The 23,045-nt window shown below is 37.7% G+C and overlaps 2 protein-coding genes across 2 annotated transcripts; one reads left to right on the top strand and one right to left on the bottom strand.

Annotated features, from left to right (window-relative positions):
• Positions 1 to 1,130: 1,130 nt before the first annotated feature.
• Positions 1,131 to 22,931, bottom strand: LOC122084321. Its single transcript, XM_042652474.1, has 3 exons — positions 22,289 to 22,931; positions 12,471 to 12,557; positions 1,131 to 1,427 (listed from the first exon to the last, which is right to left on the bottom strand). The coding sequence occupies exons 1-2, from the start codon at positions 22,742 to 22,744 to the stop codon at positions 12,507 to 12,509; spliced, it is 507 nt and encodes a 168-aa protein (XP_042508408.1). The 5' UTR covers positions 22,745 to 22,931; the 3' UTR covers positions 1,131 to 1,427; positions 12,471 to 12,506.
• Positions 3,704 to 4,693, top strand: LOC122073440 (aspartic proteinase CDR1-like). The gene has a single exon (XM_042638034.1). The coding sequence runs from the start codon at positions 3,704 to 3,706 to the stop codon at positions 4,691 to 4,693; it is 990 nt and encodes a 329-aa protein (XP_042493968.1).
• Positions 22,932 to 23,045: the final 114 nt, after the last annotated feature.

Below are 23,045 nucleotides of genomic sequence, written 5' to 3'. Positions count from 1 at the left end.
TCACATTGCCCAAGAAACATAATCTACTATAGGTCATTCGAATGTCATCTTTCACACCACCTCTCATAGCTGGGAGTTTGGAACTTTTAATTAAAATCAATGCACCTGAAAGAAACAAATAGGAGTAGCAAAATTACCTTATTAATTGCCTCATTTGAAAAGGAAAGCTTCAAAGGTGACTCTTGGCCTCCGTAAATGGCCGTGGCCTATATATATGTCTCTCCCTCTATCTGTCTCTTATTTGTTCATATATCAATGGATCTTCAATATATCTTTTTTAACACAATAATAATAATACTAAACATATCCAAAGAGAACGATGAGTGTATAACATTCTAAACATTCCAAACTTAGTTGCTATAGGACAATCTTGTGGTAGCCTGGTAATTCAAATATCATAAAATGAACCGTGTTTTTACAAAGACTAAAGGAGGGGGGGGGGGGGTGGTCGGGGGATGGGTGAGGGAATGACAAACAACAAGAAGAAGAACAAAATTATGAAATATAATAAACCAATGCATTAGGGTATGGAAGCACCAAGCTCTCATCCTACGATTAATGATAAAAGGGGAAGTGTCAAAATCATACCTGTTACTATAGAAGGATTGACACTATATGTTCCACTGATATTATCACAACGGAGGCTTGCAAAGGGAAATGCCCAATTCAGAGAGAAGAGATTGAATCCATGCAAGTTCAGTGACAGTGGTGGCTACTGGCTACTGAAGATATTCAACTTCTCTCGAAGAGCGTGCAATGTTTCAATGTTTGCGAGGGCCCACAAAAAAAAAAAAAGTTCAATCATCTTGATTACTTGCCCAATCAGCATCCAAATAGGCATGCAAGGACACAGTGGTAGATTTCGTGAGGTGGAGACCATAACAAATAGTTAACTACAGATAGAGGAGAAGCCGTTTGGCAGCTACACAAGGAAGTTGCAGATTCGTTCATCAGTTTGGTTGTAAATGAAAAGGGAACTGTCTTAGTGAGAGTGAGAGAAGCCATTTCTAAGAAGAAAGGAGCTCAGATTTTGTAACAAGCACTTGTGCTTGTTAGAAACCATATAAAGATTTGTGAAGCTTGCACACATGCACTGTGTTAGGTCTTATCAATAAACCACTGCTGATTATTTATATATATATAACAGCTGTAGTATATAATTGTCTCTATATAGTGTATACTTCATTAATATAGTAGTGGTATTATTTCGTGATGCAACTTGCCTTTCATCTCATTGTTCTCAGAGATTCAACCTTCTCAAGGCAGCCGATCAACCAGCAGCCCCCACATCAATCTTGCCTAGCTTGACAGTCCACATGCACGGCCTAAACCAAGTTCAACTTGGTCCACACCGGCAGATCAAATCCAAGGCCAGCTTGTCCAAGGTTCTCTTCCTCCTTCCCATAACTAGGGGTGTAAAACCTAGCCTGAACTGGTAAAATCAGTCAGATCAAATCGAAAATAACTTGGATCAAATTGAACTAATAAAGTCTTCTTGAGCTGTTTTCGGTTTGAGATATTATGACTCCAAAACCAGTTTTAATCGCTGAAGAAACTGAACAAAACCATAACCAAGTAAAAAACCAAAAACAAGCCAAAACTCATAAAAAATAAGGGTTTTTGCATAATTTTATATAAAATTTCCATGGTAAATGAAACACAAATTGGACCAAAGCTGAAACCAACCTGATTACAAATTGATACAAGAAAGCAAAGTCGAACCAAAATACAACAACAACCATAATCTTATCCCAACTTGATGGGGTCAGCTACATGGATCTGATATGGTCTAAGATAATAGTAAGTATAAGAATAGAAGTTTTAAAAAGAGGTGAAAGGAGGTAAAAGAAGAAGTCAAAGTAGCAATCAAAGCAGTACCCTTGGAACATCCCCTACAAGGAGTCGGCTACATGGGTCCTTGTCATCCATTTACCTCTATCCGCAGTCAAATTAGAATCGAGCCCCACCAGCTGCATATCTTTTCTTACCACTTCGTCAATAGTCATTTTAGATATACCTCTCCTTCTAGCTCCATGTAATTGAAATTGGTCACTTTTTCATACTAGGACATCCATGGGTCTCCGTTGAACATGGCCATACCACCTCAATCGGCTCTCGTGGTGCTTGTCCTGGATTGGTGCAACCTCGAACTCTTTTCTAATACAATCATTCCTTACTCTGTCTCTCCTGGTCTTGCTGCACATCCCTCTCAACATTCTCATCTCTGCTACACCCAATTTATTCAAATTACTCTTCTTTACTGCCCAACACTCTACCCCATATATCATAGCGGGTCATATTATTGTCCTATAGAATTTGCCCTTGAGTTTAACAGGAATGCGTTTGTCACAGAGCACTCCCGTCGCGCTTCTCCACTTCATTCATCCCACTTTAATTCTGTGGGAGACATCATTCTCTATATTACCCTCTTTTCTAATGATTGACCCTAGATATTTAAAACAGTTACTTTGTGGTAGTTCTTGTTCCTCAAGTTTTGCCACTTCCTCACCTCTCATAGTCTGACTAAATGGACACATCATATACTCTGCCTTTGATCTGCTTATCCTAAAACCTCTTGATTCTAAGTTAGATCTCCATAGCTCCAGTTTAATATTAATCCCTTCCACTGTCTCATCAATCAAAACAATATCATCAGCGAATAACATATACCACAGGATCTGGTCTTGGATGTACGTGCCTGGTTTGATCATCCATAATTAGAGCAAACAGATAATGGCTCAAAGCTGATCCTTGGTGTAACCTATTTGTAATTGGGAACTTGTTACTTTGGCCTTTTGTTGGTTTGACACTCGTCACCACTCCCTCATACATGTCCTTAATTACATTCACATAATTTAATGAACTCCTTATCTTCCCTAAGACATGCCAAATGAGATCTCTAGGTACTCTGTCATACGCTTTCTCTAGGTCAATAAAGACCATATGGAGGTCTTTTTCGTGAGCTCTAAATACTACCAAAATTAGACTGAATTAAAACCAGAAACAAACTAAAACTGATATTTTTTTATTTGTTTGGTTTCAATTTCACCATATCCACACGAAACCAACTCACTTCGGACCAAAACCAGTCAAATTAACCAACTGATTGACACCCCTACCCATGACCCAAGTGGGGGATGACTCAGCATTCTATAAGGCTTAGGGTCAATAGCTTGGAATTCCGTACCAGCCGATGCCATAGAGAGCTTGTGTTTTGATCACTTTCCTATTTTGGGTTTGGAAAAAGTATCCAAGGGAGTTCGACACAACATCTTGTGAGTTAGAAGGAAAGTCCCATTGCCAACTATGGGAAGTCTTACTAACAACAACTGGCCTAGCTTGTCCAATCTTTCTTAGTTTCCCTCTCTACAACTACATATGACAGGTGATTAATGCATCTATTTTTAGAATCTTTCAAGATATTTTTTTTTTGGTAGAAAATCTTTTAAAATCGTGAAAATTTTAATGTAAAATTATTTTCAAGATTGTTGCTAGCTGTTCCTAACTTCACTTTGTAGTAGTATACATCTATATATTTATGAATCTTTGCAGTCATCTTCTACTCTCATTCAGCTATTGCAAGCTGTTCCTAACTTCACTTTGTAGTAGTATACATCTATATATTTATGAATCTTTGCAGTCATCTTCTAATCTCATTCAGCTTTCTTCTTTGGTTAGACAATGGCGACTTCATTTTCACTCTATGGACCCTCCCTTCATCTTCTTCTTTTTAACCTGCTTATCATCCATTAACACCGCAGCTGCAAATTCTATACATCCGCGATTTGCCTTTGATCTCATCCACCGTGATTCTCCTCTTTCTCCACTTTATAATTCCGATTCCACTTTTTGGGACAAAGCTGAGAGATTATATGAAAGCTCTATTGCACGCTATGCATATATATCTTCCAAAGGAACAAGTGGTAAGTACCGAATTGATGTTAATGTTGATAACTATTTCTACGTTGCAAAACTCTCCATTGGCGCACCAGCGGTTGATGTCTTGGCCGTCATAGATACCGGTAGCCATCTTCTATGGATCCAGTGCAATCCTTGCAACCATTGCCAGCCACAGACTGGACCAATCTATGATTGCACCAAGTCAAAAACCTATGCCAACGTAACTTGCGGCTCCTTAGATTGTGAGTTAGATCCCCACATGGATTGTGATAGCAATAATGTGTGTCGATACCATAATAAGTATGTTGATGGGAGTTATAGCTATGACATTATTGCCACTGATGCCCTATTGTTCAGGAACCCTGATGGAACTGTGGTACCTAAGAATGTGGCCTTTGGTTGTGGTATTAACAACCATGTTTCAGCTCAAGGTAAATTGAGTGGAGTATTAGGCCTTTCTGCAACTGAAATGTCATTGGTCTCTCAGTTAGGTGGAAATACACACCAAAAATTTTCTTATTGTTTGGGCAATGCAAGTGATCCATCTTCCAAAGGTAATGTGATCATAGGTGGAGATGCACATATTGCTGGTTTCATGACTCCCTTCGCATTTGATAATTTGTATCATGTCAATCCTGTTGAAATTAAAGTTGGATCTCAAAGTCTTCCTCTTTCTCCGGGGGTATTTGGTCCTCCTGGGAATTTGATCTTAGATAGTGGTGCAGTATACACATTTGTACCACCAGAAGTATATAAAAAGCTAGCAGATGAAAATCAAAAGCTTCAAGGTTAAACCAATACCACCTCCAAGACCAGGGATGTTATGCTACAATGGAAATATTGGCAGAGACTTGAATGGATTTCCTACAGTGACAATTCGTTTTCAAGGAAAAACAGAGCTGGTTTTAGAGAGATGGAGTATTTTCATAGATGATGGAAAGGGAAGATTTTGCTTAGCTTTCGCTTCTACTGGTGGTTCCATTAAGAGAAGCACTATTGGTGCCATGGCTCAACAGTTTTACAATTTTGGGTTTGATTTTAATACAAAGCAATTGTCTATTATCCATTCTGTTTGTATTTACTACGAAAGATTGGGATGGGTTGATCAACTAACACAACGCAACTAAATAAGAAATATTTGCCTTTTGGTCTTTACTTTGTTTTTGTATCACTCTCTTTCATGAGATTTGATATCTTATGAGATTTCTCAGTTTGATTCATTGATCGTATCAGTGCATGAGCAAATATTAGGGGTGCGAATTGGTCGGTTTCGATTGGTTTCTTTTAATTTGGTTTATTGATTTGGGTGTAAGAATGAATGAAACCAAAATATGAAGAAATTAAGGTCCACTGGTTTTGATTTAATTTTGATTTCTCTTACTAACTTTGATATACCATGATCGTAGTAGAGTCATTGATTGGTCTACTAATATTGGACCGAGCTCGATGGTAAGCATGGATGGGTTCGATCATGGTGATCTGTAGTATGAGACTTGACTTCAACATGAACTAGCGTTCGCTATGCTCGGCACACCCACATTTCGCCTCATATAAGGAAAAGGTCCATGTTAGCATAAGCGCACCGACGTCGACATAACTGCCCTTGATCTTAACTGCACTTCTTAACCTAACTAGATGAGGGTTAGACGGTTATTTAACAAGCATTTGCTTAAGTTGAACCATGGTGGAGTTAACCATTATAAAATTAGCCAGCTCAGTGGCAAGTTGAAGTAGATCCACCAATGGGTGAAGAGCCCGCATTGACCATAAAGAGGACCTCCCAACCAATCAGAAGGACAAGGGAACTATTATATAAAGGATCCATAACAGATAAGGAAGGTATGACTCTAATTAATCAGATCAAGCACTTTGTTAAGGTTTCCATTCTGAGTTAAGGTCTGACTTAGGCATTGGAGCTTTCCTCCCAGAGCTCCCTTTGAACCAGTTTCTAATCTGTGTTGTGCCGATTCGCATTAAGGTAGAATCGTGCACTAACAGGTTTAATAGAAGTTCTGATTGAGCACTTGCTCCTATGTAGGGAAAAAATTACGTTGTAATTTTGAAAAAGGGTAACTTTTAACTTTAAATATTCAAATTCATATAAAAATCCAATATTCAAATGGAGTCAATTGCTGGAGGCTTTGTAACCCTTTAAAAGGTCATAAGAAAATTGGGTCAATTCCATTCCCACTCTACCCAATAATTCTCAAGATAAAAGCTCTATGGCTATGTTTGGTTGCCAAGATAATGTGGAAATGTAGGGAATGAGACTATCTAGAGCACAAAATCCAATTCATGTAAATCTTGGCCTCTCTTAATTATGTCCAATCTTATTGCCCACGAGTATATGCCTATTCTACTTAATTAATCTTAGGAAAGAGATTCAACCTTGGAATGTTAGATTCCTCTCCTACGCTGGTAGGCTGGTGTTGACTAAGTCAGTCACACAGAGTTCTCACATCTGTCAGACTAGTATTTTTTGGGCTCATCCAATCCTCGCCCAATGAGAAAAATTCATGATGGTGACCTTTTTGTGGAACTTGCAGGGGGATTTTAATGTTCATTTGAAAATTGACATTTAAGAGTAAGAATTTAGGGTTTGATTGGATGTACTCTAAATACCTTGAGAGGATTCTATTTGGATGATCTGTTGTCCCCTACGTGCCTCTTAATTTTGGCCTAAAATCTTGGAGTATAGACAATTGATAGTTTTGTTATCAAAGCCAGCTGGATGGATTACTCTTCTAACCTTCTTTGCCTCTGGTAGTAAAAGTCTAGAGTGAAGTGGTGAACACCCTTGGAGCTGTGTGAAGAAGCAATAAAGACCAAGGGTACAAATCCAAAAGACCTTAGGAGATCGGTTAGGATTACGAATTGCACCAACAAGGCCCCGGGACTTGGTCCACCTAAGCAATCCAGCCCCTCTTTCACACCTCCACGGTCCTTAGTAGATGATAGGTCATCCTTGGAGAAGGAAGGCCAGATCACTTACAAGGATTAATTTCTGGAAACCTTATATTTGTGGAAACTCTATGAGCAATTAGAAGGAAGATATTTATGTCTATTCTAACTTTGATAAATCGCAGGAAGGGAAATTGTATTGGTAAGGATGATAACTAGGCTTGCCACAAAAGGATGATAACTAGGAAGGAGATAAGGAATGCATCATCGCCATCTCACCTAAGGCTATCACCCATTCAGTTTGTTGCCTTTTTAATTGGTTGATTTACTTTATGTTAATTTGATTGGTTCATAATTATTCATGAAATTAATATCCAATTGTTAATTTTAATTAGGTTTTCATGATTAATTTGACCCCATATTTGGATATTTTTTATCGCAGGTTTTTTAAGAGATGTGCACAGGTTTGATGCTAAATGGATGGAGATGGTTCAGTCTAAAAGCATGGGCAAAGGATCAAGGGCAGATTTGAGATTTCCAGGAGAAGAAGGGAATAAAAAAAATAAAAAAAGGGAAATTGAGGAGGAGAGACAAACCCCACGGTTCTCCCTTTCTCCTCTTCTATTCTCCCTCTCCTACTTTCTCTCATGTTTACTCTCTCCAACATCACACACACATTCTCTCTCCCTAATCTCCTATGATCCATCTCTCTCTTGTGTCCTCATCTGGCCGATCTCTCTCCTATCTCTCTCTTACAATTTCTCTTTTCTCTCCCATCTCACCGTACCCACGGTTCTCACTAGCTTCCCACGTTTCTCTCTCTCTCTCCCCTTTGTCCTAAGCTAGTTTTCTCTCTCTCCTAGTTCCCCTATCCACTACCACCCTCCATTACCCACGTTTCTCTCTCCTTTTTCTTTCCTAATCCAATACCAACTCCCATCTCACACGCACCTCTCTCTCTCTCTCTCCCTCTCCCTCTCTCTCCCATAAATCCCTCTCCATCCTTCTCTTTAGGGAGACGCTACATACCCATTCTCTAGGACTTAGGCTGCCATATCGCACCCCTCACATACATTACCGCTTGCTAGTTTTTCTTTCTGGGTTCTTATAGTTCTCCTTTCTTCTTGGATTGCACCTTCTTGTAGACTGATTCACTTGGACAACATTACACAGAGAGGATTGCTATTGTGCCAAGGGTTCATCACCACCATCATCATTGCTGCCCTTCATTCATTAGTATCATGAGCGGCTAAGTCCCATTTCTATCATTAGGTTTAGATGAAATTTTGAGTTATTGTTATTTAATTTCTAGTTGGAATTCATACTTGATTGTTTTATGTTAAAGATCCCTTCCCATTCTAAATGATTTTTAATGGTTAAATTAGTTTAGAATATTTGTCTCTATGATTCAATTATTCTATTCAAGCAATGATATTTTATATTGATTTTTGGCATGCATTAATGACGGCATTTAACCAATCAAACTAAGTGTGTTAAGTGAAAGTGATAGATGATAGTGCTTGATAGGATAGGTTATGCTTTTTTTTTTTTCTGCTAGAAGTGAGGATTGTATTAAAAGAGAGTAAAAAAAAAAAAATAATGTACATCAAAAAGAATCCTTAGCTAAGGAAGGACCCCACCTTTGGCATTGCCATCAGCAGGGTCCTCCATAGCTATTTGCAAAATCTAAACCTTGACTTGGAATACATATCATTTCTGATTTCCTCTATAATATGGGAAGGAAATTCCTCTATAGCTCCCGAGCTTTCTGTTTTGGCAGCAGATTTAGCGAGGTAATCAGCGACAGGGTTTGCTTCCTTGTAACAGTGAGTAATCTTCCAGGAAACTGAGAAGAGGCACTGTTTCAGGGACAGAGGATAGGTCATGCTTATGGCAGTCAGAGATTGTGTTTTTGTGGTTGCATTAGAACTTGTAGTTTCAGTGAACTGAAATGTGAACCAGAGGTTGGTAATAATACCAAAACGGATTCGAGACCTAAGGATAACTTCTTCACATTAATTATTGTTCTTGTTACTTGGCTTACTTAGTTTTAATTTCAATTATAAATTTTACAAAATTTGATTTTTTAAAATAGCATTCACCTCAATCTTAGTAGATTTAGACTTCTAGTTCTCTGTGGGTTCAACCCCTTTCTTACCACTATCTCATAGCTTAGTTGGGGTTTATTTTGATTCGTTCACAACAATGATCATAATTTAAGTATTTTTATTCCTTCTCTTGCCTAAACAGATTAGGGTCATTCTTGGCAGGACATCTTAGCTATTCTACCATAGCCTAGGACATTCTTCTGAGTCACATAGCCCTAGCCCCTAATGGATTTGGGGTGTGTCAAGAAGAAAAACCTCTCGGAATCAATACTTTATGGTCAAATGCTATATTCAACCCATATTGTCTTCTAGTTAGTACTTTACTATCAGTGCTATTAGTGTTTCTGTACTTCATGGAGCATCCCTTGGTTTTGTTTAACTTGGGACTTTTTCCCTCCTTTTTGCTCCTTCGCAGTTTTGGGGTTGTCTTGAGGCTTGCCACTGAGTGTCTTAGGGGGTCGCTCACTTGTGTTTGTATATTGCTTTTCCTTTCTTTTGGCAGCATAGCCGATTTTAGTTCGGTATCATTTTGCCTTTCTTTGTGCCTGGGCACAAGCACCACACTACCAAAGAAGATTATTTTTCTCCAAAAGAAAAAAAATAGAGCTTTTTATGCTCTTTTGGTACTAGTTGCACATTCTTGACCATCAAGACACAACCTAAAACTTTCCTAACTGCCCTAGCACAGTGGTACAGTTGTCCTTCAACTCCATATATAACTTCCACTCTTTCATAATTGCCCTAGCACATGCATACAATTGTCCTTTGACTACATATAAAACTTCCACATTTTAGTAACTACCCTAACACATGCTTACAATTAGCCTTCAATGATGTAAAAAACTTTCACATTTTCTCCCACTAATAGGCATTTGGATCTGCTGCGTGTATGTTCACTTGGATGTACATGTGAGGATCTAAGACCTGTCCCTTTTGCTTCCATGAGAAAACTGTTGGATCTTCACATGTACATCTAGGTGAACTTATGTGTAGCAGTTCCAAACTCCAATAATAGTCTAGAAGATAGTAACATATTTTAGATTTCCTTTCCAACATTATCACATGTAAGTAATGTATCTGTTTATCACTATAAATGACTATAAATGACTATTTGCAGTTATGGTTCACTCTAATTCAGCTTTATTGATTACATTTCCTTTCACAATGGCCACTGCCTTTTCTATGAACTCTTCATCTTTGTATCCTTTTCCATTTTCATCTCCTTACCCTGCTAAACCATTGTTAGTATCTGCTAAGTTTGTCTCGAATTCCTGATCCATTTTAATGAATGACCCGCTCAAACATATTTTGGTGGCTATCCGAATAAAGTTTTTTCTGAGATTTGTGATGGAAGCAGAGGGTTTGGGCCGATGGATCAACCCATGACTTGGAGGAGTATATAATGTACTATCATCTTGTTGAGTAAGTAGTTGTATATTGGGGTTTTTTTTAAGCTAAGGTTTCAGAGCGAGTTTTCTTGCCACTGTTTAGGTGTAATCTCTCTTCTATATAGTGAAATATCTTATTCTTCGCCCGAGGACATAGCACACCACATCGGTGTGTGAACCTTATTAAATCTCTGTGTATTGTGTGGATATGTGTACGTTTATTTTTCGTATATGCTGGTGTTTGCTATAACAGTACTGCTACTATAAATCCTAAAAACCAATGATTTGCCTTAGGTCTCATCCACCATGATTCTCCACTTTCTCCACTCTATAATCCCGATACCACTTTTTGGGACAAAGCTATTACATATAGGATCAAAGGTTTGAAACTTGGAAACAACTTCTCCTACAAAGTAAGGAGTAAGACTGCATACATTTATCCCTCCCAGGCCCTACAGTAGCACGAGGTCAGTTAACTTCATAACCAATCAGGAGATCAAAACCAATTATATATTTTAATGCTTCATTAAACTTTAATATTTTATATCCCAAAATATTTTACCATGAAACTAAACAATATTACTAAAGCACCAAAATATTTCTAAGTGGAAGAAAATGACAAGAACAGGGATGGTGGTAACACAATAACCGTTGTTCAAGGCCTAGCACTACAAACAACTTAAATTACCACATGGAACCATGCCTAGCACCAAATTTGGTGTATAAGTGGGACCATGGTTTTAAGTATCTCCGATACCGATACGATACCCTCCGATACGTATCTTAAATTTAGTCGGTCGATACGATACACATCGATACGATACATTGAATTTTTTAAATCATTTCGTATCGATATATATCCTATAATACATATCGATATGCATCAATACACCACTAATACACATCGATACGATACGACATGCCTCGATACGACTCTATGAAAAATATAAAATTGAGGTAAAATGTACGTTTCGGTATGTATTGGTACGTATCGGTGAGTATCGGTATGTATCGATCGGTACGTATCGGTATATATCAGCACGTATCTGTGAGTATCGATATATATATATATATCGGTACGTATCGATGAGTATCGATACGTATCGGCTACGGTCATATAATGGCCAATATGAGTAATTTTTCAGAAAAAAAACGATTTTTTGAAGGTTTTTGTTCCAAAGTTGCTGTCAGCCATATTTCTCTCTAACTAAAGTGGAAATCAAGGTTGGGAACAAAGATTTTACATTTATGGGACAACTACAGACCTTGAATTCTTAGTACGATACCCTCAATTTAGTGTTTATGCATAATACATGTTATCAATAGTTTTTTTTAACAAATTCTTTATGCAAAAGTGTTTAAAAAAATGTTTCCTATCCATTTATGTGTGTATCTTTAGCGTATCTTAGTGTATCTCCGATACGATACGATACCCTCTGATACGTATCTTAATTTTGGCCGACCGATACGGCGACCGATACCGATACTTTAATCCTTGGGTGCAGCTGAAATTGTCTCCTTCCAACGGAGTTTTCTCCTGATCTCCTTACTCTTGTAAAGGGAGATGTGGACTGGACTGTGTATCATAGGATGTAATCAGGTTGTGGTCTTTTAAATAAACAAATTTCTATTTGGTCAGTAGGTTATTGGTACATAATGAGGCTCATCTTAGTGGGCTATAATTTTCTTATAAACGGGTTAATTGGCTATAAATAAATCATAAATATGCTAATTAGGGCAATAAATGTTAGTCTATTAGTTTCACATTGATTCTAAGTAGGACAATCCCTTTCCTCGTATACCCATGAACATATACCTCTGTTTATTAGATCGATCCTTTGAGATGGAGATTTACAATAAATACACAAATTGGACTATTAACTGTGAATTAATAGTCAAGTTACGGGCTGATCGGTCTCGATTAGGTGCGTATTGGGCTAGAAAAAATCTCCAGGGTCCAGACATAGATTTCATCAAGCAAAGAAAAGTCAGGAAATGTATGTGAAATGCATTCATCGTCAAATAAATCAAGAATATATCAACACATCTTGCTTTTGATGGAATCCAGACAATAATAAGTCAACTATCTCATCCCATGTGGTCCGTGTGGTATACTAGACATCAGAATATTGCACACTGAATTTGAGCACAGAATTTCGGGGAGATAAAGTACCTGTGGGCTGCTGTTCACAATCGACAGATGCTATGGTCATCGATGGAGGGAAAGAGAAGGAGGCGAGATCCGGATGTGCATGAAACCCTGAACAAATGAGAAGGATCGAAGAAAATAAAGAATCAAGAAAGAAACACGCTGATTGAAAGTCAATGCGATCCAATCTGGAGTGTGGATCAGAACATTCTGGTACGAAAATTATTCTTGTACGGGTTGATCCACACAGATGAAATTCATCACAGGAATTTTTTATTCGATGGATCAACTATTCCGTATAAAAATGGTTCTCTTACCGGAACTTGATCCGCTCTACCCAGTCTGACCCATTTTGTCGGCCAGAAAATCTTAACTAAATTCAGCCTAAGGCTATGTTTGGTAGTCAAGAGAAGAAAAGAAAAGAAAAAAAAAAAAAAACTAGAAAAGAAAAGAAAAGAAAAAAGAATCTAAAAAAAAAAGAAAAGAGAAAAAAAGAGAAGAAATTGTGAGAAAATAAAAAGAGTATGTATGTTTGGTTACCAAGAGAAGAAAAAAAAAAATTTTTAAAATTTGGAATTTAAGAGAGAGAGATAGATACATAGGAAATCATTGTGTAATAATTCATTTTTTGTTTTATTATCTTTTCATATTTTCTCATGTTTTCTTGTGTTTTTGGTAAGAAAATTTTTGGGGGAGCAAAAGAAAATTTCACAATTCTCAAGAGAAATTTTGAATTTAAAATAAGGAATCTTCTCTTGAGTAAAGACATACCAAATGCAAAGAAAAATTCTTAACTCTATGAAAAAAGTACAAAAAATGTACTTTTTTCTTTTATTTTATTTTTTTCTCTTGGCTGCCAAGCATAGCCTATGGTCTGAAAAGTCTGACACAAACCTTGATTTTCTTAGGTGACTTTTGATGGGCTTGGGCTTGGGCTTGGTCTAATTTTTTTTTTTTGGTGAATAACTTGGGCTAAACTTGCACCCTTATGCATCATTGTTTTTTTTTTTTTTTTTTTTTTTTTTTTTTAATTTATACCCAGTGATCTGTCCAACGGAATTTTTTTCACACACATTAAAGAAATAAAAGAGAGTGACAGAGAGAATGAGGGAGAACACACTAAATACAAACTCACACATGCTATGCCTAGTCTTCAAACAGAAGCTGCAAACCAATGCCCAAGGCACTAAGTTCACCCTAGGCAGAGAACACACTAAATACAAACTCACACATGCTATGCCTGCTCTTCAAACTGAAGCTCAAAACCAACGCCCAAGGCACTGGATTCACCCTAGACACTGCCACATGCTAGGCCCTGCATACTACCTAATGGGGCCCAATATGCAGCTCTAATTTACCAAAATAAAGGAATTAATAAATAAGTTAATCAAAACAAAAGCATGCATAAGCTTTGTAGGTTAAGTTACCTAATTTGGCCGGCATGGAAGTCCACAATTTGACACCCTTTGACAACGTAACAATGTCACATGGTAACCCAGCTAGATGAGAGTAACCTTCCATCGACAACCTTCGTAGATTGTCAAGGTTACCTACAAACTTTGGTAACATTTCAATACCAGTGTAGGACAGGTCCAAGCACTGAAGGTTCTTCCACCCAGTCATGTAATGAAAAGACCCATAAAGAGAAGTACAGTGAGAGAGCTTCAATGTTCTTAGTTCTTCCAGCGTAACCACGGACAACTCTGGTAACATTTCAATTGGAGTATAGGAGAGATCTAGGTAACAAAGCTCAGACAATTCCCCAAATGTAGTGGGCAAGACCCTGATGCCAGTGCCACTCAAATCCAAGAAGCGTAAGCATTCGATCTTATGGATGTCATCAGGTAAGCTGACAAGCTCCGGATTATCGCAGACTTTCAACATTTCTAGCCTCTGGATCCTATACAATGACTGCGTTAACAATTTCATGGAAGTTGAAGAGAGGTCAAGGCACCATAAATGCTCAGTATTGCTGGACAGATCATGAGGGGCTTGATAGATAATGTTGAATTGTTTGTCATCATCTAGTACCATTAATGCTCTGAACTTCAGAAACCTAGTTAAGTTACCCACTCCCAATGATAATGGTAGTGAAAATGATGATGATGATGATGATGATGATGCTATCTAATCAAATCCGTCCAAAATCAACTTCTCAATCGATGGAAGTGTAGGAAATACCACCAGTTCTGGACATTGCTCAATGTCCAGCAATTTCACTGAAGGAAGAAGTTGTGGTAGTTCTCTTAGGTATTCACATTCTTTTATCTCCAGTTGCACCAGGCTAGGAAAGCGGTGAGAGAACATCATTAACTTTGGGCATCCAATTATAATCAGATGACGGAGGCAAGGGAATTGCCCTACCTTCTTCTTTCAATCACTTTGGGCCACTTCTCCAACTCTTCCATATTTTCAATGATTAGTTTCTCCAATGATCGAAATTGCTTAGTAGTTGATGACGAGCCATCCCCATACAACTCACTTCCCATCATTTTTATAGCATTGCAACTGGAGATGAATAGTTGTTTGAGCAAGGGCAGTAGCTTAAGATGAGGCAAGAACCTGCATTTGCGACAATTGATGAGACCTACAGTGTCTAAATTAGAGAAAGAAGGACACTCTATCCAGCTTGGGAATCTTGTACCACCGTAGTTTACAATCCATAGCTCTTCAAGATTAGCAGAAGGTTGTAGTTGGTCAAGTACATCCTCTTCTACTTTTTCATCTCTCCCCAAATCAGGAAAACTATCTTCACTTTCATAATGACTCCAACACAATCGTAACCCAATAAGGTCTCTTGTTCTTTAAATTGGCAACCATGGCATTTGTTCCATTGGTGCCTACATTTTTCAAATTGAAAATGTCCAAATTCCCACGGAGTTGGGATAAGTCCCCCAACTCACTAATATTTTTTGACCCCACAACAAATGTAATCAGCGTTTGAAGGCTAGTTAAGTTTCCCACTAATATTGTATATGAAGCCCATGGGAGAAAAATATATCAAAGATTTACGAGGTTACCCATATCTTCAGGCAACTCTTTAAGTTGCAAACATCCAGCTAGGACCAAGGTTTGTAAATTGTAAAGACTTCCAATTGAGTTAGGTAATATCTCAATATTAGAAAATGATAGATCTAAAAGCCTTCAATGTTTCAACTTGCTAACTGAATCAGGCAACTTAAGATTGAGTCAATTTCTTAAATGCAGCACACGCAGGAAATGGAATTGCATGTCAGGAAAAATGTACCTGGGGACACCCACAATTCCACCTAGAGTTACAAGGGTGTGTATGCTTGTCATACGCTCAAATTGCATTGCCTCAGCATTACAATTGTCCATAAGGTAGGATAAGTGACGAGTTGTTGCAAGAATTTGGGATGGATTATCATATTCTCTCCTCCTATATATTCCGGCTGAAACGAATCGTGCTATATCATGCATCACAAATCCCAATCCTATGTTACTGGATGAATCAAAGAATGACTTGCTGTGAAGTCTTTCTGATAAGTGATCGCTGAAAGTAGTAGGGGTGTCAATTGGACAGTTCGGTTCGGTTTTGGTCGGGTTGAATAGGTTTTGGTCTAGGAATGAGGGAGACCAAAACCAATCCATTAAGGAACTTTGATTTTCGGTCAGTTTCCATTTCGGTCTGTTTTGGTTTTGGTTTATGTTGGTTTTTCAATATCGGATTAATACCGGTTCAGATCAGTTTATTATTGGGCTTGAACCATAATGAAATCTTACATACATAACTTACAGTGATAAGATTTGATGAACAAAACACTTTAAGTTTACGATTATGATTAAATCATGGTTTAACATTGTAAGACAACTAATATTAAAACCAATGGATAACAAATTACTAAGAAGATAATTAATATTAAAATCACAAACGAACCCTATTATCCCTAATCATTCATTTAACTATCCAACTAGTTTTGTCTAGTGAACAAGGAAATCAATGGAAGCATTATTACAATTTACAAATCAATTTCTCTATTCATAACCTGATATTCAATGATTTGTAACAATTCCCCTTACAATAATAAAAAATAAAAAAATAAAAAAAATTCTCACTAATATTGTGAAAAATGGATAGTCAATTCACCAATTTATAATACCATAATCATTTTTTTTTATTGGTTTCATTCGATTTGGTTTCGGTTTGGTCATTGGTCGGTTCGGTTTGGACCGATTTTTAGCCGGTCCCAACATACCTCAGTCCAAAACCAATCCAATAAGGATCGATTTGGTTCGGTTTGGGTTTTATCAGTCAATTTCGGTTGGTTTTATCGGTTCGGGCTAGTTGTTAACACCCCTAGAAAGTAGGCTGAAATGCTTGGGGATTATTAGATAACTCAAAGAAGGACCGCTTAAATAGTTCATCAAAATACCCAACCCCTATATCTTCTAGCCTTTTATCTCCTTCTGGTTGAATAATACCTTCCGCCATCCACAAGATTACTAATTCAATCTTGTTAAAGACGTAGTCTTTGGGAAACAAAGCACAATACGCAAAACATCTCTTCAAAAGTGGTGAAAGGTGATGGTAACTCAACATGAGCGATGGAAAGATCTCACCAGGATCCCATATTTCATTCTCCAAAACATCTTCCCCCTCACTATTCTCCCTTTTATCTTGCAAGAGGCTCGCAAGTGTCTTTACGGCCAAAGATAAACCTTTACATTTCTTCATAATTTTTTTTCCAAATACTTCCAACTTTTGATTTGCTTCAGATGAATTTTCATCCATGAAAGCATTCTTTCTAATAAGCTCAAAACAAGCCTCGTCTGATAGACCTTTTAAATCATGATCTTTCTGAATAGTACGCACCATTGTTGCAACACCTTTGTTTTGGGTTGTAATCAATATCTTGCTTCCTGGCTTATCATATGCAAAAGGGGTGCTTAAGGCTTCCCATTTCTTTTAGTCCTCATTCCAGATGTCATCCAGAACCAACAAGAAAATTTTAGTTCAAGTTTCAACTGTAGTGCTTCTAGTGAATCATCATGAGGAGGGGTAGACCCGGTGGCTGACTTGAGAATTTCTTTGGTCAACCTCACAACATCAAAGTCTTCAGATACACAGAACCGCACTCTCAGATCAAAATACTTCGAATTCTTTGTTGGATTTATGGGCTAAATTAATTATTCGGGTTGATTAAATTGGTGAGAGTCAAATTGCATGAACCGGTTCGGTCCACTCTCAAGCTTAGGGATATGCTGGCTCAACCCATTGTGGTTTAGGGTTTTGAGTGCAGGACAGTATTATAAATACTAGGTTTTGGGTCCCTACAGCCATTATTCACTCTTCCCCACTTTACCACTAAAGTGAGAGAATCAAGGAGGTTTAAGGGGCTGTAGAAGATCCATAGCCAAGCCAAGAGAGCGAAAGTGGGAGTGACCAACATCAATCATCTTCAGCATACTAGGTGAAAGGTACAAATCGATCCTCCATAATTTTATCAGATTCGTGTTCTTGTTTTTCCTGTGTGGTTTCCTCAATAGGGTTTCAAACTCAAACCCATAGGGAGTTCTAACAAGTGGTATCAGAGCAGACCACATGGGACAAGAATCAATTGAATTTTTCTTGTACATGAAGATTTTGATTATTACTTAAAACCTGATTTGATTAAAAATCATGAAAATCATAAAAATCGTAATTTTACCATCATTTAAAAATTCTGTATGGGAAAACTTTCTTCACGAAAGTTGTAGATCACGAGAAGACGGTCACGGCGGTATGCCGCAAGTCACCGGAAACCTCCGGACGCGCCGGCACGTGTCGCCGGGAACTGGCTGCCGGAGGAGAGAGAAAAAAAAAAACTGATTCGGATGTCATTGCTCTCTCTCGGTAGAGGAAGAGGGTTTAGTTATAGGTTTTTTGTTTTTGTGGGTGATGATAGACCCAAACTTCGGTCTATCACACTTTTAAGTTATTATTTTCTTATAAAATGGAAATGGGCCACTTCTTAAAACGTAATGGGTTGTCCTTTAAAGTTTTAGAAAACAAAAGAAATGACCCACTCTTTAAAATAAATAATGGGCTCAGCCCATGGATGTTTAGTTATTCAATAAAAGTTTTGTTTTACTGTTTTAAGTCTAATGGGTTAAAGGTCCACTGTTTGATCCTTAAAAAAAATAAAAAAAATAAAAAGGGTGAAAGAAAGGTTATCGGCTCCCACAGGGATTTGTTGGAGTCGGAGTCAAACTTCTACTACCAAACTTGATTTTAAGATGTTAAATAATGGGTTGAACCCATGATTGTTTGATATTAAGTTTAAAGCCCATGTAAATTAAATAATGGGCTGAACCCATGATTGTTTGACACTAGACCTAAAGCCCATGTCTTGCTTAAATGAGTTAAGTTGGGTAGGAGTTTTAAATCAAATCAAAATACATGTAATGATCTAATTTTTAATGATATGTTTATTTAAAATTGTATGTTGTATTTATTTTTAATCATTGAAACAAGAGAGTATAAATCAATGCTTTGAAAAATGTATATGTTATTGGTTACCATGAAATTGGGAAAGGTTTTTAAATTGAAATATGTTAATCTGGAAAAGGGTGTAAGCTTCCGCTCATTCTTAGTTGCGAAGTAATTTTGCTTTAGGAAACCATGAAATGATGAGGTGGAATCCACCAAAGTGTACATCTTATTATTTCATGATTTTCCACAGGGTAGCAATGTAGGTGACATTTGCCCAAAGGTGATGTCACCAAAGTTAAGAAAATGACAGTAACCTAGAGGTTCCTAAGCCCAAAGGTGAGGGGATTTCAAAAGTTATTGTTCTTTTCACAGTAAATATGAATTTACAAGAGGACCAGTGCATTCTTAGCCCAAAGGATAGGAATGTAGCTGCGGTTGTAACTCTTGTATAGTTATTGTTGTCCTAGTGACATATTTATATGTATGTTTTGAACATAAATATATATATCTCCAATGGGAAAGATATGATAGAACTGAGTGAAACCCACCAAAGTGGTACATTCAATTCGATTGTATCTTCCCCAACAGTAAAGATGATACTTTCCCAAAGGTTATGTCATCAAGGTTTGAGGATAATTATCTACATTTCAGAAAGGGACATTAAATTTGGAGTTCTTTTGCCCAAAGGTGATTGAATTCCGAAGTTAGTGTTGTTTTCACAGTTAAAAGAAGAATATAAGAGCATCAGCTAATTCCTGTCCCAAAGGATAGGGATACATTTTTAGTTGTAACTCTTATTTAAAATATATTGATAGTATTACATGCTTTTATATTATGATTTATATTTTGATATTTGGCATGTATTGTGTTCTTGTTACTGCTGTAGTAAGATGGCCATTCCCTCAAGTTATGTGTCTTCCATCCCAATGCTCACTGGTAACAACTATCAAAAGTGGGTGGAAGAATTAGAATTGCATTTAGGTCTTCTTAACTTAGACTTGGCACTTAGGGAGCCTAAACCTGAGCCTCTCACAGACTCGAGCAGAAGTGCTGAAAGGACCAAGTTTAAGAAATGGACTGAAGCAAACAGAAAGTGCATACTGGTTTTAAAAAAGGCAGTTCCTGAAATTATACGTGGGAACATAGAGATCAAAGACACTGCAAAAGAATTCCTGGATGCTATTAAAGGTAGATTTCAACACAACAAGAAAGCTGAGAAAACCACATTGATGACCAGGCTAATGAATACAAGGTATGATGGATGTGGGAGTGTTAGAGAATACATTTTGGGTGTAGCTACTGATGCTGGTAAACTTAAGGATCTTGGAATACAGATCGATGAAGAATATATTGTACATATTGCACTGAATACCCTCCCTAGTCAGTATAAGGTTATCCAATCTACCTACATTGCACTGAAGGACGATTGGAGCCTAAATGAGCTAATTTCCATTTGCACTCAAGAGGAAGAAAAATTGAAACAAACTAGGTTTGAGAGTGCACATGCAACTTTCCACAAGGGATCTTCTGGTGGACCAAGCAGAAGGAACAAAAATTTTTCCAACAGAGGAAGCGCCAAGCCATATGACAGGAATAATAGCTCTCAAGAACTTGACACATCTCAAAAGGCTCAGGATGAAGAGAATACCAACAACGTAGAGTGTTTCTGGTGCCATAAGAAAGGACATGTGAAGAAGGACTGTTTTATTTTCAAGAAATGGTTAGAGAAGAGGAAGAATTCTGGGGTTGATAAGCAGGATGATACCAAGAAAGGGTGAGGTAGAATGATCACCAGTAATTGAGAGCAAGTAAAATTTGGTCCCATCAAGTAGTTAGGATTTCTTTACATACAGTTATTTGAAATGCTTGATTAGTGGGAGCTTTGATTTTGTTTAGTATTTGTTTATGTTTTGAACCTTAGCCCGTATGTTTTGGGGCACAGTTTGATGAATTATGGTTAAGTTTTAGCATTTACATTATGCACAGTTATTTATTGAAATATTTGGTTTATGATTTCATTTAAGAATGTTTTTATAGGCAGTAATTGTCTTGGTTATAGGTAATATTTTGCCACAGTTCAAAAGGTAATGTTTGCCACATTTTAAGACAGTATTTGTCACAGTTCATAGGCAATATTTGCCACAGTTTATAGGCGGAAGGCCACAGTTAGATATTAACCACAGATCAAAGGCGATTTGCCACAGTGAAGGTTAATATCACAGTTAAGGACCTACATGGAATGACAACAGTGTAATTTGAGGATATGTCAATATTTCTGTGATGGTATCCCACATAGATTCGTGTTAAGAAACTTACTTATGTTTGTAATAACAGAAAGTTGTATGCCGTATATTGAGGTGTATCTTCTGCTGTTATTCGATGTGAGTGGTTTTTCAACTGAATCACAGTAAGAGTGGTTAATGTAATAAGATTCTATGGCCACACCAATTTAAAAGACATCCTTATAATTAATGTAGCCCAAGTGGGAGATTGTTGGATTTATGGGCTAAATTAATTATTCGGGTTGATTAAATGGGTGAGAGTCAAATTGCATGAACCGGTTCGGTCCACTCTCAAGCTTAGGGATATGCTGGCTCAACCCATTGTGGTTTAGGGTTTTGAGTGCAGGACAGTATTATAAATACTAGGTTTTGGGTCCCTACAGCTATTATTCACTCTTCCCCACTTTACCACTAAAGTGAGAGAATCAAGGAGGTTTAAGGGGCTGTAGAAGATCCATAGCCAAGCCAAGAGAGCGAAAGTGGGAGTGACCAACATCAATCATCTTCAGCATACTAGGTGAAAGGTACAAATCGATCCTCCATAATTTTATTAGATTCGTGTTCTTGTTTTTCCTGTGTGGTTTCCTCAATAGGGTTTCAAACTCAAACCCATAGGGAGTTCTAACATTCTTAACTCTGTCACAGTTATAAACAAGTTGAGCAAGGGTCGTCTTTCCCGATCCACCCATGCCGACTATGGGCAGCACAGAGAAATTATTACCATTGTTGTTGAGACTTGGAGTTTCGTCCGATAGCAACCAATCAACAATCTTCCACATATCATCCTCTCTGCCAGAAATATTAGAGTTATCCACCAAAGAACTCGTCAGTGGCCTTTGACTCACTACCCTGGGCCTAGAGGACCCAGATCCCATGCTTTAGTTCAAACCTGTAGCAACTCCTTCTCTTGCTACACTTTTTAACCGCTGGTTGATATCCCTTACTCTTGATCCAAAACTCTTAATTCCCTGCAGCTCTTCGGCGAAGTTGTAAAACTTATCCTCGATGCCTTTTATTCCTTCAAACCTTTCATTGATGCCCTTGACAGCAGATTCTATACCAAACTTCAAAAAAATTTTAATGCTACTTTCAGTACTTGATGGAGTCAGAGGAACAGATTTGCGTACCTGTTGGGTTGGGTGAGCAGATTCGAATTTCAGGCGTACAAGTTCAGTTGCATAATCATCCAATATGTCGTCCGCATCATAAAGGAGTTGTTTGAGATGGTCAAGCCACACTTTCACAGCGACGCTGGTGAATTGCTTCACTTCAGCTTCATCAGATAAGAACTGCATCATGTCTGACGTCTGCTTCAGTGACTCCAGTTCATCCAAGGCGATCTTCCAATATTGGCCCGAAATAGGAACGCTGGCGAACTGCTTCACTTCATCATGAGCTTCATCCAACATCATGGCGGACTTTGGATTTAGTATTCTTGATACTAAAAAATTCACTTCCACGTCAAATTTGATCTTCTTCCACTGGCGAAGGAAGTCCTTGAACTCAGAGGTGACCGACCTATCGAAGATCCCCTGAAGGAATGCTAAGAGGAGCTGTCCGACAACTTTTTCCACAGTTGACATCTTCTTCTAATAGAGAAACGGTAAAGTGAAGAGAGCTCAAGAAATGAACCAGAAATGAGAGAGAGCGGAAGAAGAAAAAACAGATAAAGGAAAGGAATTGAGTCGGTAAATAAATGGTTACAATCACATGACTTACCGGAAACTTTTTGTGATTTTCACTGTTAATTGTTTTCCAAATATACAGTAAAGGATTTGTCCGTATCTACCTGTTTGTATAGAAAGTGGTGGAGTTGCACGTCCAAGCATTTGTCAAGTGTCGGAGAAATTAAATGTCTACAATAATCAAAATGCATTTCAAAAA

Source organism: Macadamia integrifolia, chromosome 1 (assembly GCF_013358625.1).
Source record: "Macadamia integrifolia cultivar HAES 741 chromosome 1, SCU_Mint_v3, whole genome shotgun sequence".
NCBI classification, from domain to species: domain Eukaryota; kingdom Viridiplantae; phylum Streptophyta; class Magnoliopsida; order Proteales; family Proteaceae; genus Macadamia; species Macadamia integrifolia.
Note: the sequence above shows the minus strand (reverse complement) of the source record. Positions and strands in the feature narration are given on the sequence as shown.

Excerpts from the sequence above, each read along its gene's own strand:
- LOC122073440 (XM_042638034.1), top strand. The coding sequence starts at position 3,704 with ATGGACCCTCCCTTCATCTTCTTCTTTTTAACCTGCTTATCATCCATT.
- LOC122084321 (XM_042652474.1), bottom strand. The coding sequence starts at position 22,744 with ATGTCAACTGTGGAAAAAGTTGTCGGACAGCTCCTCTTAGCATTCCTT. Across the intron at positions 12,558-22,288 it reads CTGCTCACCCAACCCAACAG|GGTTTCATGCACATCCGGAT; the intron begins GTACGCAAATCT and ends TCATTTGTTCAG.